The sequence below is a fragment of the Rana temporaria genome, chromosome 10 (assembly GCF_905171775.1).
Source record: "Rana temporaria chromosome 10, aRanTem1.1, whole genome shotgun sequence".
Lineage (NCBI taxonomy): Eukaryota > Metazoa > Chordata > Amphibia > Anura > Ranidae > Rana > Rana temporaria.
Genome location: NC_053498.1, coordinates 149496603 through 149512402, shown reverse-complemented (window position 1 = coordinate 149512402; position 15800 = coordinate 149496603). Strand labels below are relative to the sequence as shown.

The window sequence follows — 15800 nt, the reverse complement described above, 5'->3', positions numbered from 1 at the left end:
AGATTTTAAAGGGGTTGTAAAAGGTTAATTTTTTGTATTTTTTTTTTTAAATAACAAAAACATTTCATAACTACCTTCACTGTGTGGCTCGTTTTGCACAGAGTGGCCCCCGAACGGCGTTTTCTGGGGTCCCACGGCGGCTCTCTCGGCTCCTCCCCTCCTCAGATAACCCCCTCTGGGAAGCGCTCTCCCACGGGGGGTTACCTTGAGGCTCCATTCACATTGTAACGCCGCGTACGCGGCGTATTTTGCCGCGATTAGTTTACTTTTTTTGTTTCGTTTTCACAAAGAATTTACTTTGATGTCTATGGCCGAACGCCAATGCCGCCTGAAAAAAAGGATCCGGGACTTGTTTTCAGGCGGCAGGCGTACGGCGTTTATGAGATGTGAACCATCTCATAGACATCAATAGTAATTCTCCCCTCCAGCGGCACGGGCGTCGTGCTTCAGGCTTTTTGTCGCCTAGGTGTGAATGCAGCCTGAGGGCGCGCTACCGAGTCCTGTATTCGGCACCCATAGGCGCCAAGTACAGGTTTCGGCCTGTGCAAATATACAAAAATATTATTGGTTCTAAAAAACGCATAAATTAAACAAACAAAACCCCTGTAATGTAACAAATCCTTCAAGCTTCCTGATGACGCAAAATATTTTTGCGAAACGCGTGGAGGCTGCTGGGAGAGGTATCACGCGACACGCTGCCAATCGAAAGAAAGGCCCGCAGGGTACGTCGTTGGAGGAAGGAGCAGGGGGCACACGCACTTTATACACGGCTGGAGAAGCTGGGTGCCGGCATAAAGGCACAGGAACATGTGAGTGCGATAGTCTTTCTGTTTTTAATCAAATCAAATACATTTTATTTACTACACTATGATTGGCTATCTATTTCTTGTGAGCTTATACAGAAGAAAAGAAGCCACAGTAATTTGCGCGCCTGGGGGAAAGCAGCAGTTTGATTGATCGTATAGGATTGGTTATCCAGATTAATGAGCCGAAGGCATAAATAAAGTTGTATCTGGTGAGGGGCCATTGCAGAAGGTGGGGGGGACAATCACGGAAGTGGTGAAAACATTCACACATAAGGAATGTGAAGTTTTTTTTTTTTTCTGGATCACTCACTGGGACTATTCAACATAATAGAGGAATAGGAAAGGGGATTGTTTTTCTTTCCTTGTTTCCTCTGTTTCATTTTCACCTGTTTTTTTTCACATTTTTATATATTTATTTATCCATTTGGATACTGGAATATAATGTTTAGACGTATATTGATATAAGCTGAGGAGCCATTGGTGGTGAGCACTTGCACTTTGTTTGTCAATGATTTGTTACATTATAGGGGTTTGTTTGTTTAATTTATGCATTTTTTAGAACCAATATTTTTTTTTGTATATTTGCACAATGTGCATACACATTGGTGCAGATTCACAAAGCACTTACGCCGACGTATAACACGTTACGCCGATGTAAGTGCAAATGTGCGCCGGCGTATGTGTGCGTCAGACCCACGAACCAACATGCGCCTAAAAACAGTCTACACCCCGCCGACGTAGCTTGCACACGCCGGCGTAGGGTGGGCGCCCATTATGAGCTGGGCGCATGGTGCCGCTCCCATTGATTAGCGATTCAAACATGCAAATGAGGGAAATACGCCGATTCACGAACCTGCGTGTGCCCGGCGCATGGTACGCGAGATGCGCGCAAGTTGTACGTCCGGCGTAAAGTTATTCCCCATAAAGGAGGTGCAACCCGGCAACAGACATGCAAAGGTCTGCACCCAGGAACACAAGCCGGCGTATTGTGTGTTGGACGTGTGTCTGGCTGGGTGTACGTTATGTTCATGGCGTACGGAGTGATCCGGCGTAGCTTAGGTAGTTGTGCCGGCGTGGTTGTGAGCAGGCGCAAGGGGGGTGCTGTGCATGCGTCCACGTCACGGCGCATACGCAGTTCGTGATACGTACCTGTCTGGTGCTCGGGCCAATCATTTGCATGGGGGTCACGCCTCATTTTCATTGGGTCACGCCCACTTTCACCTACGGCGGCGTGCCCCTTCGAAACCCACGCCACGCTGGCGCAGCGTTGGGAGCACTGGCTTGCTGAATGCAATGCTTGCCTCTCTGCGCTGCGTTGGTGTGGCGTACAGTGTGTGCTCTACGGCGGCGTAACGTGCGCCTTGCTCTCTGTGAATCTGGGCCATACTGTATGTTTGCTTATAGACCAGTGGCGGCACCCCCCCGCCCCTACACTTACCCCATGGGTTGCGGGCAGGATCCTATGGGTGGCGGGCAGCGGCTCCTGTGTCCTCTCTGCATCGCGGCGGCTTCTGCTGTGCAACTCCTCCTTCCTAGGCATCCAATAGCATTGCCTATCCTTTCAGCCAATTGTGCGAAGGGTCTCAAGACTGATTGGCTGGGAGGAGGATCAGTGTGGTAATAGCAAATGTTCATTCGCTATTGTCACACAACTGGGTGAGTTCGGGAGGTGCAGTGCTCTGCGCCCCGAGCCCACCCTTTTTTGAAGCCTATTAGAGCCTCTGGCTCGGACCACGTGCTTAAAAAAAAAAACACACCCCACCGCCATTGGAATGCATAGTCCAGCGCCTGTATGTCGATCAGGGGGACGGCGCCCGTGCGCCTCCCCAAATGGATGGACAGGCCGCTGCTATGGTCCCAATCTCCCTGGAACTCGATGAGGTCTAAGTGAAATACAGAAGAGTGTATCCGGGGCCCTTTGTCTTGTTTTTTTTGCAGCCCATGAGTCATGTACCAGCTTACCTCTTTGTAGAGAGAATAGAGGAACACGATCGTCTGAACGGTCTTCCCTAGTCCCATCTCATCTGCGAGGATCGTGTCTGTCCCCTGCGCCCAGGAAAACCTCAGCCAGTTGAGTCCCTCCAGTTGGTATGGGTGCAAAGTGCCACCGGTGGTGTTGATGTACCACGGCTGTTTGTCAAACTTCACTGTGGGCTGAAACAAAGAAATGTACCTGTGCTACAGATCAGACGAACTTCTTCAGGACAACATTGTAGGATCGATATTCCCAGCGCACGCTTTCCTGGATAAGGCGTTGGGAGTAGCGGGTTCTGCAGCAACAACCAGTTGGAACTGGAAACATCACAGATCAAATGCATATAAAATCGCCAGGATACCACGGATCGCCAGTTACGTCTAAATCTTTATTGAAGACTGACCACGTCACAGAAGACATAGTGCAGCGTTTCGGAGCCACGCAGGACCACTTCGTCAGGTAGGTCCTCACATGCCTGACGAAGGGATCCTGCACGGCTCCAAAACGTTGCACTATGTCTTCTGTGATGTGATCATTGTTCAATAAAGATTTGGATGTAATTGACAATCTGTGGTGGGCTGGCGAATATGTGCATTTGATCTTAAGGCCCCTTTCACACTGGGGCGGGATGTGCGGTGGCGGTACAGCGCTGCTATTTTTAGCGGCACTATACCGTCTGAATTGCCGCGAAATTGCAACGGTATTAGGCCGATTGCACTGTCCCGGGTAACAAATATTATGGGTCTTAGCGCAGGCACTGTATTCACAAGGGTCCTTATCACTTACGTCAACTATAGGTGTCAGCGGAGGTTTGTCTTTTTCGTCCTTCAGTTTTCTGATGTTCCGAACTTTGGCCGGAGTTCTCACTTCTTCTCCCAACATCAACTCCCTGCAACAGATAATGCATGACAGACGCTTGTGACCTTCTGCAGAATCCAAATCACACGACACCAAGGGCTCCTTCACACTCGCTTCGGCTTCAACACACATGAACTGCTGGTTTACACTTGCTTCAAAACAAGGCTTCGGACAGGCTTTGTTAAAGCTCTCTGAACGCCAGTCAAAGCTCCTGTCACTAAAATCAAATGGTTAGCTTACTGTCCTGTTTACACCGTGCTTTTGTTCTGCTTCAAGCGGTCCTCCACCCTAAAGTGGAGTCCCGCTGATCGGAACCCTCCCCCCCTCCGGTGTCACATTTGACACCTTTCAGGGGGGAGGGGGGTGCAGACACCTGTCTAAAGACAGGTATTTGCACCCACTTCCGGCCACACGCTACGGGCGAAAGACGGGCATTCCGTCACATCCCGTCTGTCGCCCGTTGTGTGCTGGGAACACTCGGCTCCCAGCACACAGCGTGTGAGCCAATCGGCGGGCGCAGCGCGACTCGCGCATGCGCCGTAGGGAACCGGGCAGTGAAGCCGCAGCGCTTCACTTCCTGGTTCCCTCACCGTGGATGGAGGGGGGAGCAGCAGGGTGACGAGCGATCGGCTCATCCTCTGCTGCGATCACCGCTGGACTCCAGGACAGGTAAGTGTCCTTATATTAAAAGTCAGCAGCTGCAGTATTTGTAGCTGCTAGCTTTTAATATATTGTTTTAGTGGCACATCCGCTTTCAGTTTCGCTTCAATAATTATACCCCCATGTAGCTTTAGTGGTGCTTCAAAGCGTCTTTAAAGCCTTCAAAGAAGTCTATGGCAAAGCTCACTTGAAGCCCAACCGAAGCCCCACCAAAGGCTCATCAAAGCCCCACCAAAGGCTCGTCAAAGCCCCACCAAAGGCTCGTCAAAGCCCCACCAAAGGCTCGTCAAAGCCCCACCAAAGGCTCGTCAAAGCCCCACCAAAGGCTCGTCAAAGCCCCACCAAAGGCTCGTCAAAGCCCCACCAAAGGCTCGTCAAAGCCCCAAAGTCTCATCAAAGCCTCACCACCAAAGGCTTTTTGAAGCTCCACCGAAGCCGCATCGAAGACCCACCATCAAAGCTCCACCAGAGGCCCATCAAAGCTCCACCAGAGGCCCATCAAAGCTCCACCAAAGGCCCATCAAAGCTCCACCAAAGGCCCATCAAAGCTCCACCAAAGGCTCGTCAAAGCTCCACCAAAGGCTCGTCAAAGCTCCACCAAAGGCTCGTCAAAGCTCCACCAAAGGCTCGTCAAAGCCCCAGCAAAGGCTCGTCAAAGCTCCACCAAAGGCTCGTCAAAGCCCCAGCAAAGGCTCGTCAAAGCCCCAGCAAAGGCTCGTCAAAGCCCCAGCAAAGGCTCGTCAAAGCCCCAGCAAAGGCTCGTCAAAGCCCCACCAAAGGCTCATCAAAGCCCCAAAGTCTCATCAAAGCCTCACCACCAAAGGCTTTTTGAAGCTCCACCGAAGCCGCATCGAAGACCCACCATCAAAGGCTCATCAAAGCTCCACCAGAGGCCCATCAAAGGTCCACCAGAGGCCCGTCAAAGCTCCAACAAAGGCTCGTCAAAGCTCCACCAAAGGCTCGTCAAAGCTCCACCAAAGGCTCGTCAAAGCTCCACCAAAGGCTCGTCAAAGCTCCACCAAAGGCTCGTCAAAGCCCCACCAAAGGCTCGTCAAAGCTCCACCAAAGACTCGTCAAAGCCCCACCAAAGGCTCGTCAAAGCCCCACCACCAAAGGCTCTTTGAAGTTCCACCAAAGCCTCACCGAAGCCGCATCGAAGCCCCACCATCAAAGGCTCATCAAAGCCTCATCATAGCTCTACCAAAGCCTCATCAAAGCTCTACCAAAGCCTCACCGAAGCCCCATTAAAAGACTCATTGAAGACCCATGAAAGCTCCACCAAAGCCTCATTGAAGCAAAGCCTCATCACAGCCCCACCAAAGCCTCATTAAATCCCCACAAAGCCTCACTGAAGCCCCACAAAGCCTCACCGAAGCCCCACCAAAGGCTCATTGAAAACCCATTGAGGCTCCACCAAAGCCCCACCAAAGGCTCATTGAAGCCCTGAAGCACCAAGCAAAAGCAGGTGTAAACAGGACAGTAAGCTAACCATTTTATTTAGTGACAGGAGCTTTGACTGGCGTTCAGAGAGCTTTAACAAAGCCTGTCCGAAGCCTTGTTTTGAAGCAAGTGTAAACCAGCCCAAACTGGTCCTTGACACCAGGTGAGCCAGCAAAAAGAGCAAGAAGCAATAATTATCATCTGTAACAGGCAAAGGTCTGAGAAGTACCAAGACACACAATTAATCCGTTTAGGTGGGAAATGTGCCAATATGCCCTGATTTGTGCTCCAATATGCCCCAATGTGATATGCCCCAATGTGCTCCAATATGCCCCAATGTGATATGCCCCAATGTGCTCCAATATGCCCCAATGTGCTCCAATATGCCCCAATGTGCTCCAATATGCCCTGATGTGCTCCAATATGCCCTGATGTGTGCCAAGTGCCCTGATGTGCCATGTGTCCTGAGCCCCAGACTGCTGTGCCATAATGTCGTGTGCCCTGATGTACTGTGACCTGTGCCCTGATGTGGCCTGGTGTGCTGTAGCCCGATGTGCTATGTCCTGATGTTCACTGTGCCCTCATGTGCTGTGCCCTGTGCGTGAACGCCGGGGGGGGGGGCGCAAAATGCACCTTTGCCTGAGTTGGCAAAAATCCTTGCACCAGCCCTGCCAGAGATCTATAGGCCAGTCAGTGACGGCAGCCTACCAATGTCTCTCAGTACAGGCTTATCTTTCCTTGGTCTCCTTTCTACAGGTCCTCTTGTCCCCCCCTCAGTACATTGCAATATAGAATTCAGCTGTTTGTTAGTAATGGGGTGAAGGGGCAGACTTGTTAGGTAATCGGGACAGTGGCGATGTGCTTAGCGCTCTATCTCTCCCCGCAGACAATCGATACCTGTGGTCCCAGTAAGCTACTTTGAGGTTCTCGTAGTCTGGAATGTCGATGTCATCAATCTCCCAGGTGCACTGGTCGTAGGGCAAGTCCTTCCACTTAAGCAGATAATGGATGTCTCCTTTCTTGTCGAGACTGCAAACAAAAAAACACCCCCAGGAGGTCAATTAATGAGGTTTCCTTTCCACGTCCTTCGTCAGGATCCAGCGATCATCAGTGTAAAGAGACATTCATCAAAACAACGTTTAAAGCGCAACTCCGGGGGGAAAAGGTTTACTTAAAGTGGATCTTCACTGCATCTGAGCACCACAAACCAAAAACACAATTTAATTCATTTTTTAATTTCAAAGCCAACTCCCCCACCCATCCATGTCTCCATTTTTTATTTTGTTGAGGAATGCCTTTGAAAATCAACCCCCCCCCCCCCCCCTAGCAATTCTGGCCGGGGCCACCTTAACCACTTAAGGACCCCCTACCGATCATATACGTCGCCATAATGGCACGGCTGGGCACAGGCACATACAGGTACGTCGCCTTTAAGAGCCCAGCCGTGGGTGGCACGTGACCGGGTCCGAAGCTCCGAGACCGCGTCCGCGGGACCCGATCGCCGCCAGTGTCCCACGATCGGGTCACAGGAGCTGAAGAACAGGGAGAGGTGAGTGTAAACAAACCTCTTCCTGTTCTTCTGTGTGGCAGTGACACTGATCGTCTGTTCCCTGAAATAGGAAACGACGATCAGTGACGTCACGCCTACAGCCACGTCCCCCCTTCAGTAAGAATCACTTCCTTAGGGCACACTTAAGTGGTTAACCCCTTCACTGCCAATGTCATTTTCACAGTAATCAGTGCATTTTTTTAGCACTTTTCACTGTGAAAATTACAATGGTCCCAAAAATGTGTCAAAAGTGTCCGCCATAATGCCGCAGTCATGAAAAAAATTGTTGATCGCCGCCATTACTAGTAAAAAAAAAAAAATATTAATAAAAATGCCATAAAACTATCCCCTATTTTGTAGACGCTATAACTTTTGTGCAAACCAATCAATAAACGCTTATTGCGTTTTTTTTTACCAAAAATATGTAGAAGAATACGTATCGGCCTAAACTGAGGAAAAACATTTTTTTTATATATTTTTTTGGGGGATAGTTATTACAGCAAAAAGTAAAAAATATATATATTTTTTTTAAATTGTCGCTCTATTTTTGTTTATAGCGCAAAAAAATAAAAACCACAGGGGTGATCAAATACCACCAAAAGAAAGCTCTATTTGTGGGGGAAAAAGGACGCCACTTTTGTTTGGGAGCCACGTCGCACGACCGCGCAATTGTCAGTTAAAGCGACGCAGTGCCGAATCGCAAAAACTGGCCAGGTCCTTTACCTGCAAAATGGTCTGGGTCTTAAGTGGTTAAAGCGGCTCTAAAGTCTCTTTTTTTTGTTCAAAAATAATTAAAAATGTATACTTACCTGGTCTGTAATGGTTTTGTACAGAGCAGCCCGAATTCCTCTTCTCGGGTCCATCGGTGCAACTCCTGGCCCCTCCCTTCTGCCGAGTGCCCCCACAGCAAGCAATGGGGGCATCCGAGCCGAACCGCTGCTCAGACACTGAGCCGTGGCTTGCCCCCCCCCCACCCCCCGGAGACTGTGAGCCAGGCCTTCCCATTCAACATCAGTGCCTGACCTCACAATTGCTCTTCTGGACGAATGGTCAAACATTCCCATAGACACCCTCCTAAACCTTGTGGACAGCCTTTCCCAGAAGAGGTGAAGGTGTTATAGCTGCAAAGGGCGGGGCCAACTCAATATTGAACCCTCCAGACTAAGACTGGGGGGTCATTAAAGGTCATGCGTCCCAATACTTTTGGTAATATTGTGTATTTGACTGTTTTGCCCACATTTCAGCTGTAATATAAAATATTTTCAGGTATTAACATTCCAAAACGTACAACTCCATCCTGAGAGTCACTTCCTATTTATCTCACAGATTTCTGAACGTCGCCCTTCCAATAGCAATACATCAAATATAAAACCAGGTATTACATAAATCAATGACAGCGCTGTACACCGCCATGGTAATATGCAAACTGCAGAGGAGAGATGGACATCGGAGGAAATGGATTAGCGGTGGCGTCGGGCACGACCTTCTGACTTCACAAGATGAAATGAAGGGATGAAAAGTCGGGTTTATAGGATGGAAAAGAAATCTTAGATCAAAATATGCAAAAATAGATTGGAAGCCCCTTAATACAAGTATTATGTTTTAAAGAGATTGTAAACCTAACATTTTTATTTATTTACATTTTTTTTTAAAACAAACAAGTAATTTAATCATAATAATTTAACTATACATATATATATATATATATATATATATATTAATTATGATTAAATTATAACATGTTTGTTTTAAAAATGTAAATAAAAAAAAATAAACAAACAATTTTAGGTTTACAATCTCTTTAATACATAATACTTGTATTCGGTCTGAGGGAGCCCTGAAAATTAGGAATTCTATTTTAGAATCCGATTATTAAAAAAATAATATATACTATATATATATATATATATATATATATATATATATATATATATATATATATATATATATATATATATATATATATATATAGTGGGCCATATTCTTAAACAAGTTACGCCGGTGTATCTACTGATACACCGGCGTAATTCGAAATTCCCGCCGGCGTATCATTGTTTTGTATTCACAAAACAAGATACGCCGGATTTAGGCTAGGATCCGACTAGTGTAAGTCACTTACACTGTCGGATCCTAAATGTAATTCTCCGCCGGCCGCTAGGTGGCGTTTACGTTCAGGTCTCATTTGTTTATGCAAATGAGCCTGATACGCCGATTCACGAACGAAATCGCGTCGCGTAACCATCGCTTACGTCGTTTGCTTAGGCATAAGGTTACCCCTGCTATATGAGGGGTAACCTTACGCCAGTCCCACGTAGGCCATGTTAAGTATGGCGTCGGGTCCGCGTCGTGTTTTCCCGTCGGGTACGTCGTTTTACTAAGTCGTTCTTGAATACGACTTTACGTCAATGACGCACACGTCGGCGTCATTGACGTTTTACGCCGAGAACTGGAGCAGTATTTTAAGCCCGGCGCATGCGCAGTTCGTTCAAATCGGGGGCGCGCTTAATTTAAATACAAGCCGCCCCCTTGGATTTACGCGGGGATACGCCGGGCCAATTACACTACGCCGCCCCAAACTACGGAGCAAGTGTTTGAGGAATACGGCACTTGCTCCTGTAGGTTGGGGTGGCGTAGTGTAAATGGCTTACGCGCCGCCCGCCTAAAATATACGAGAATATGGCCCAGTATATATATATATATATATATATATATATATATATATAATTTATTTATTGTCAGATTCTAAAATAGAATTCCTAATTTTTTTAATTATATATATGATAATAAAATTATATATATATATATATATATATATATATATATATATATATATATATATATATATATATATATATATATATATAGATATAGAGGAATTCTATTTTAGAATCGGATTATAAAAAAAATATAAATATAAATATATATATATATACATACACACACATATATAAAATGTATCTGATTATCAATTATATTATATATTATATATATATATATATATATATATATATATATATATATATATATTTATTTTATTTTTTTTATTTAAAAAATTAGGAATTCTATTTCAGAATCGGATAATAAAGAATATAAATATATATATATTATATATATATATATATAATTTTTTTTTAATAATCAGACTCTAAAATAGAATTCCTCGTTTCCGGGGCTCCCGCAGACGGAACGCATATATCTTAGTCTCTTAATTGCAGTCCCCGATCTCGGATTTTAATCAGGTGTTTAACATTATTACATTACAATGTTTAAGAGATTTTATTTTTTTAATCCTGTCACTCGGGCTCCTAGTAGTCACAACATTAATTTTCTGGAACGGCGCGTTGCCATGGTGACGAGCGCAGATGTAAAATCCCAAAGCGATTTCAATGAATATGAATGAAAATAATCCGGCACTTGCATTTTTTATAGCTTCCTGCGATTACACAAAAAGTTTAAACGATTTTTTTTTCAACCCAAAATATAAATATTATAATAAGGCAAAATGAAAAGGTGCTGCGACAAGCAGACTGCGACTTCCTTTTATTGAGGTGAAATGTGAATGGCTGCCGTGGGTCACTTACGATGGCCATACATGGATCAAAGATCAAGCCGGTTCAGCAGAGAATGGCCAAATATCTCTACATGTGGCCAGTGGTTGAACCGATTGATGCTGGGTTCACATTGGTGCGGAACCCTGGCAATCCACTGGGGGGTTTCCGCATCGCACGGCAGTTCACACCACCATACGCAAACTGCTGGGGAGTGTCAATACATTGTTAATGACACCCAACCATTTCAGCTCGCATATCGCCCTGCGAACTGTCAGTTCGGACATGAATTGGATCGCATAGGTGTGAACACCCATGCGATCCGATTCTGGTGCGGACCAAAAAAAAGGGGTCTTGTGCGAGTTTAGTCCGAATGCGATGCAATTTCAGCCATACTATCTGTATGGCTGAAATCGCATTGCACAGACATCGCGTGTGATTTGCACTGCAGTGTGAATCACATGCGATTGTGCACCACGCAGCAGTGTGAACCGCCCCTTACCCGGGGTTCACACCAGTGCAGTTTAAAACTTATTTTCAATGCGATTTTGTAGTGCGGCTGCAGTGCGAAGTGGTGCGATTTGGATACATTTAGAATGTGTGTTTTTACTACTGCCACTCATTTCTGCTGTCAGCTGCAGGGACGAGTCATTGGTTGTTAAGGAGCCAGCACCCAACTGGCTTCCTAACAACGATGCGTCACCCCTGCTTTCGGGAGGGTTTTCCCCCTGTTGACAGCAAAATGTAAACAAGATAGCCAGCCCGTTGGGCTTCAAAGCGGAGCAGGTAGGGCGGGCTGTGTGGGAGGACCCCCTCACACACCCACCATTGCCACCCGGGGCATGGAGAAAGGTGGCAGATTGCCTCTGGGGGAGGCCTGCCTACTCCCAACTCCTGCAGTCCGGCTCCTCTCTCGAGTACACGCACAAAATACACTAGAAAAGAAAGCTCTATTTGCGGTAAAAAAAAAGGACGCCAATTTTGTTTAGGAGCCACGTCGCACGACCGAGCAATTGTCAGTAAAAGCGACGCAGTGCCGAATCGCAAAAAACTGGCCAGGTCTTTTACCTGCATAATGGTCCGGGTTCTTAAGTGGTTAAGGCGTGTACCTGCAAAGAACTGAACACAGCTGTACTGACACCGGCAGAGAGAACCAAATAGTTTTTATTGAAAATTTGTAATGATACAAAGAAAAGCAAATAAAGACCAGAGCAAAAAAAAACATTAAATTACCAAATCCATAATAGCATCAGAGAGTAAGTACAGATACAGCATGCTGAGATGGCTGGAACTCCCGTCCCACCCTCCCCCCGAGCCCCAAAAAGGGATCACGCTGCCCCGGAGGTGGGCGGCCTAGGACCTAGATTGTGCTTTTTTTACCTTTAGAGGTTTAAAATGTCGGGACGGATAATCGCTGTAGAAATAGCTAAAAAAAATAAAAAATGTGTGCTCAGTAAAAACATATTATACTTCCCGTTTCCCTTTTAAATGAGTATTTACGGATTCATCCGGCTTGCAATACAGAGATGAGCTAATCAGTTTAAAACCCGGGGAAGGCAGGCAGGACGGGCGGACGGACGCGCGGGTGGGCGGGGGAGTTATCATTCTGAGCACACATGCAATTCGAGCCGAGAGATATTGTAACCCAAATGTACCATTTGAAAATGGGAACACGAAAAGCCATTATGATAAGTGCTCGAGCCGCCTCAACCATCTGATGGCTGCTACGTGGACGGCCTGGCGCAGTCACCAGATTAGTGATGTCATCCCCGGGAGCCTTGGAAACCTCTTGCAAACTCATCTATGTGTATTAATGCGGAGATGGGATGCTGGTTTTTTTGTAGCAGGATAAAACATGGAAGCATTTCAGATTTCAAAAGCAACTTTATCACTGGTTTAAAAAAAATGAAAATAAAAAATTTGCTAGAAACAGGAACAGGAAAAGGTTTTGTACTCGGACTGACAGACAGCGCAGCCAGGTGGGCGACACCGCTTTTTCATTTAGAAATTATGGGCCAGATCCACGAAGCGCGGCGCTTCTTTACGGCCGGCGTATCTCAGAAACACTACGCCGCCGTAACTTACATCGTATTTCCCGTATTCTCAAAGAATTAGCGCCGTAAGTTACGGCGGCATAGTGTAACTGTGTCGGCATAAGGGCGCGCGCAATTCAAATGAGATGAGATGGGGGCGTGTTTTATCGTAATACGTCTTGACCCGACGTAAATGACGTTTTTTTCTGAACGGCGCATGCGCCGTCCGTGGGGGTATCCCAGTGCGCATGCTCGAAATTAACCCGCAACAAGCCAATGCTTACGACGTGAACGTCATTCTACGCAAAGCCCTATTCGCGAACAACGTAACATTTTCAAAATTCGACGCGGGAACGACGTCCATACTTAACATAGGATACGCCTCATAGAGCAGGGGTAACTATACGCCGAAAAAAGCCTTACAGAAACGACGTAAAAATAATGCACCGGCCGGACGTACGTTCGTGGATCGCCGTATCTAGCTAATTTGCATACTCGACGCGGAAATCGACGGAAACGCCACCTAGCGGCCAGCGTAAATATGCACCTACGATTCGACTGCGTACTAAGACGTACGCCAGTCGGATATAGCCCAGCTTCAGGCGTATCTTGTTTTGTGGATACCAAACAAAGATACGCCGGAGCAAACTAGAAGTTACGCGGCGTATGAATATATACGCCAGCGTAAACTCTTTGTGAATCTAGCTATATGTCTGGCAGCTAGAGCTGCACGATTCTGGTCAAAATGAGAATCACGATTCTTTTGCTTAGACCAGGGACCTCCAAACTGCGGCCCGAGGGCCAGATGTGGCCCTTTACTAGCCTTTATCCGGCCCTTGGGGCACTTTTCCTCCAACTGATATGGGGCACTATTCATCCCATTGACTCCAACAAGGGGGCACTATTTCTTCCACTGATACTAATGATGGGATACTATTCCTCCTACTAATAGGGGCAATACTCCTCTTACTGAGGAGGCCATATTTATTGTCACCGCTGGCCACAATTCGGCCCTCCTAAAGTCTTAAGGACACAAAACTGGCCCTTTGTTTGAAAAGTTTGGAGACCCCTGGCTTAGACCAAAGATCACGATTCTCTCACGATTCTCAAAAACTGAATGCCAGGACCCCCCCCCCCCCCCCCCCCCAAATAAATAAACCTGTGATTTATCTGAAAATATGAATATATAAAAAAAGAGACCAGTGATAGGTCTATAATGTTAAAGACCATGTAACTCCTATGAAAAAAGCAGAATCAAAGTTTGATTCTGCTTTTTTCATAGGAGTTATATGGTCTTTAAGATAATAGACATATCACTGGTCTCTTTTTTATACGTCAGAAGCAACCATTGGGTGGCGCATGGAAACACACTACAGTTGTACAGAACTGTGAGAAAGATTAATACATCAGAAGCAGTACCGCCGGCAACCACTGGGTGGCGCAAGGATACACACTACAGTTGTACAGAACTGTGAGAGAAGCCCAGGCATCCATCCAGCGGCGCAGGCTGCCGACGTCAGTTTTGTGATATCGGCGCCATTTGCGTTCCACGCTGGTTACGTGGAACCGGCGGTGACACAAAAGAATTGCGGGTTATCCCGTGGGGAGATCGCGGGCGGGGAGAATCGAGATTGCGATTCTCTCCGCGATTAATCGAGCAGCTCTGCATGGTCTGCAAAATGGGGGAAAACTGACGCGCAAACCAATATAAGGGGAGTGAGTAAAAATAAAAGAAAGAAAATAAGTAGCAGCCACCTACTAAGTGTTCACACACTGATAAAATGAATAAATAAATAGGGGGTATAAGGGCGCTTACTTTACATACTAGATAATAAAAAAATATAGTAACAATGGACTAGATTCAGTAAGAAGTTACGTCGGCGTATCTGTTGATACACCGCGTAACTTCTAGGATGCGCCGGCGTATCTTTTTTCTGTATTCAGAAAGCAAGATATGCCGGAATTTTGCTAAGATACGACCGACGTAAGTCTCTTACACCGTTGTATCTTAGGGTGCATATTTACGCTGCCCGCTAGGTGGCGCTTTCGTTGATTTTGGCGTAGAATATGCAAATGAGCTAGATAAGCCGATTCAGAAACGTACGTGCGCCCGGTGGATTTTTTTCCGTCGTTTACGTAAGGCTTTTTCCGGCGTAAGGTTACTCCTGCTATTAGGAGTATCCAATGTTAAGCAGGGATCGACAAATCCCGGGCGCCAGGTCGCCATAGCGACTATAAATAGTGTCCTGGCGACTTGGCTTGGAAGGTGGGCAAAAAAAAAAAATTTTTTTTTGTGAGCTGGCGCCATCTGGTGGTGGCCGTTGGTATTACAAGTTAAGCATTACAAGTTAAACAGCAATTCTAATGTCATTTTTCACTATTTTCACTGCCATCTTCTTCCCTCTAATTAGAACCCCCAAACATTATATATATTTTTTATCCCAACACCCTAGAGAATAAAATGGCGATCGTTGCAATACTTTCTGTCACGCCGTATTCGCGCAGCGGTCTTACAAGCACACTTTTTTGGGAAAAAATTACACTTTTTTTAATAAAAAAATAAGACAACAGTAAAGTTATCCCCATTTTTTTTAATATTATGAAAGATAATGTTACGCCGAGTAAATTCATACCCAACATGTCACGCTTCAAAATTGCGTTTGAACACTGTTTACATATGCGAGCGCTGCTCACGTATGTGTTCACTTCTGCGCGCAAGCTCGTCGGGACGGGGTGCGTTTTCTGGCTCCTAACTTTTTTAGCTGGCTCCTAGATTCCAAGCAAATTTGTCAACCCCTGATTTGTATAGACGTCGGGACAGCGTCGAATTTTGCGTCGTTTACGACGTTTGCGTAAGTCGTTCGCGAATAGGGCTTTGCGTAATATATGTTCACGTCGAAAGCATTGACTATTTGCATCGTGATTAGGAGC

General features: G+C 46.2%; 1 protein-coding gene across 5 annotated transcripts in view; it reads right to left on the bottom strand.

The window, feature by feature from the left end:
• Positions 1 to 15800, bottom strand: part of CHD5 (chromodomain helicase DNA binding protein 5) — a 201553-nt gene that overhangs the window by 77649 nt on the left and 108104 nt on the right. For all 5 annotated transcript variants that reach the window (XM_040326540.1, XM_040326536.1, XM_040326537.1 and 2 more), the window contains exons 12-14: positions 6637 to 6768; positions 3568 to 3670; positions 2769 to 2960 (exon numbers count right to left, since the gene is read on the bottom strand). In XM_040326540.1, the coding sequence (XP_040182474.1) occupies positions 2769 to 2960; positions 3568 to 3670; positions 6637 to 6768 (427 nt within the window). The remainder of the gene's footprint in view (positions 1 to 2768; positions 2961 to 3567; positions 3671 to 6636; positions 6769 to 15800) is intronic.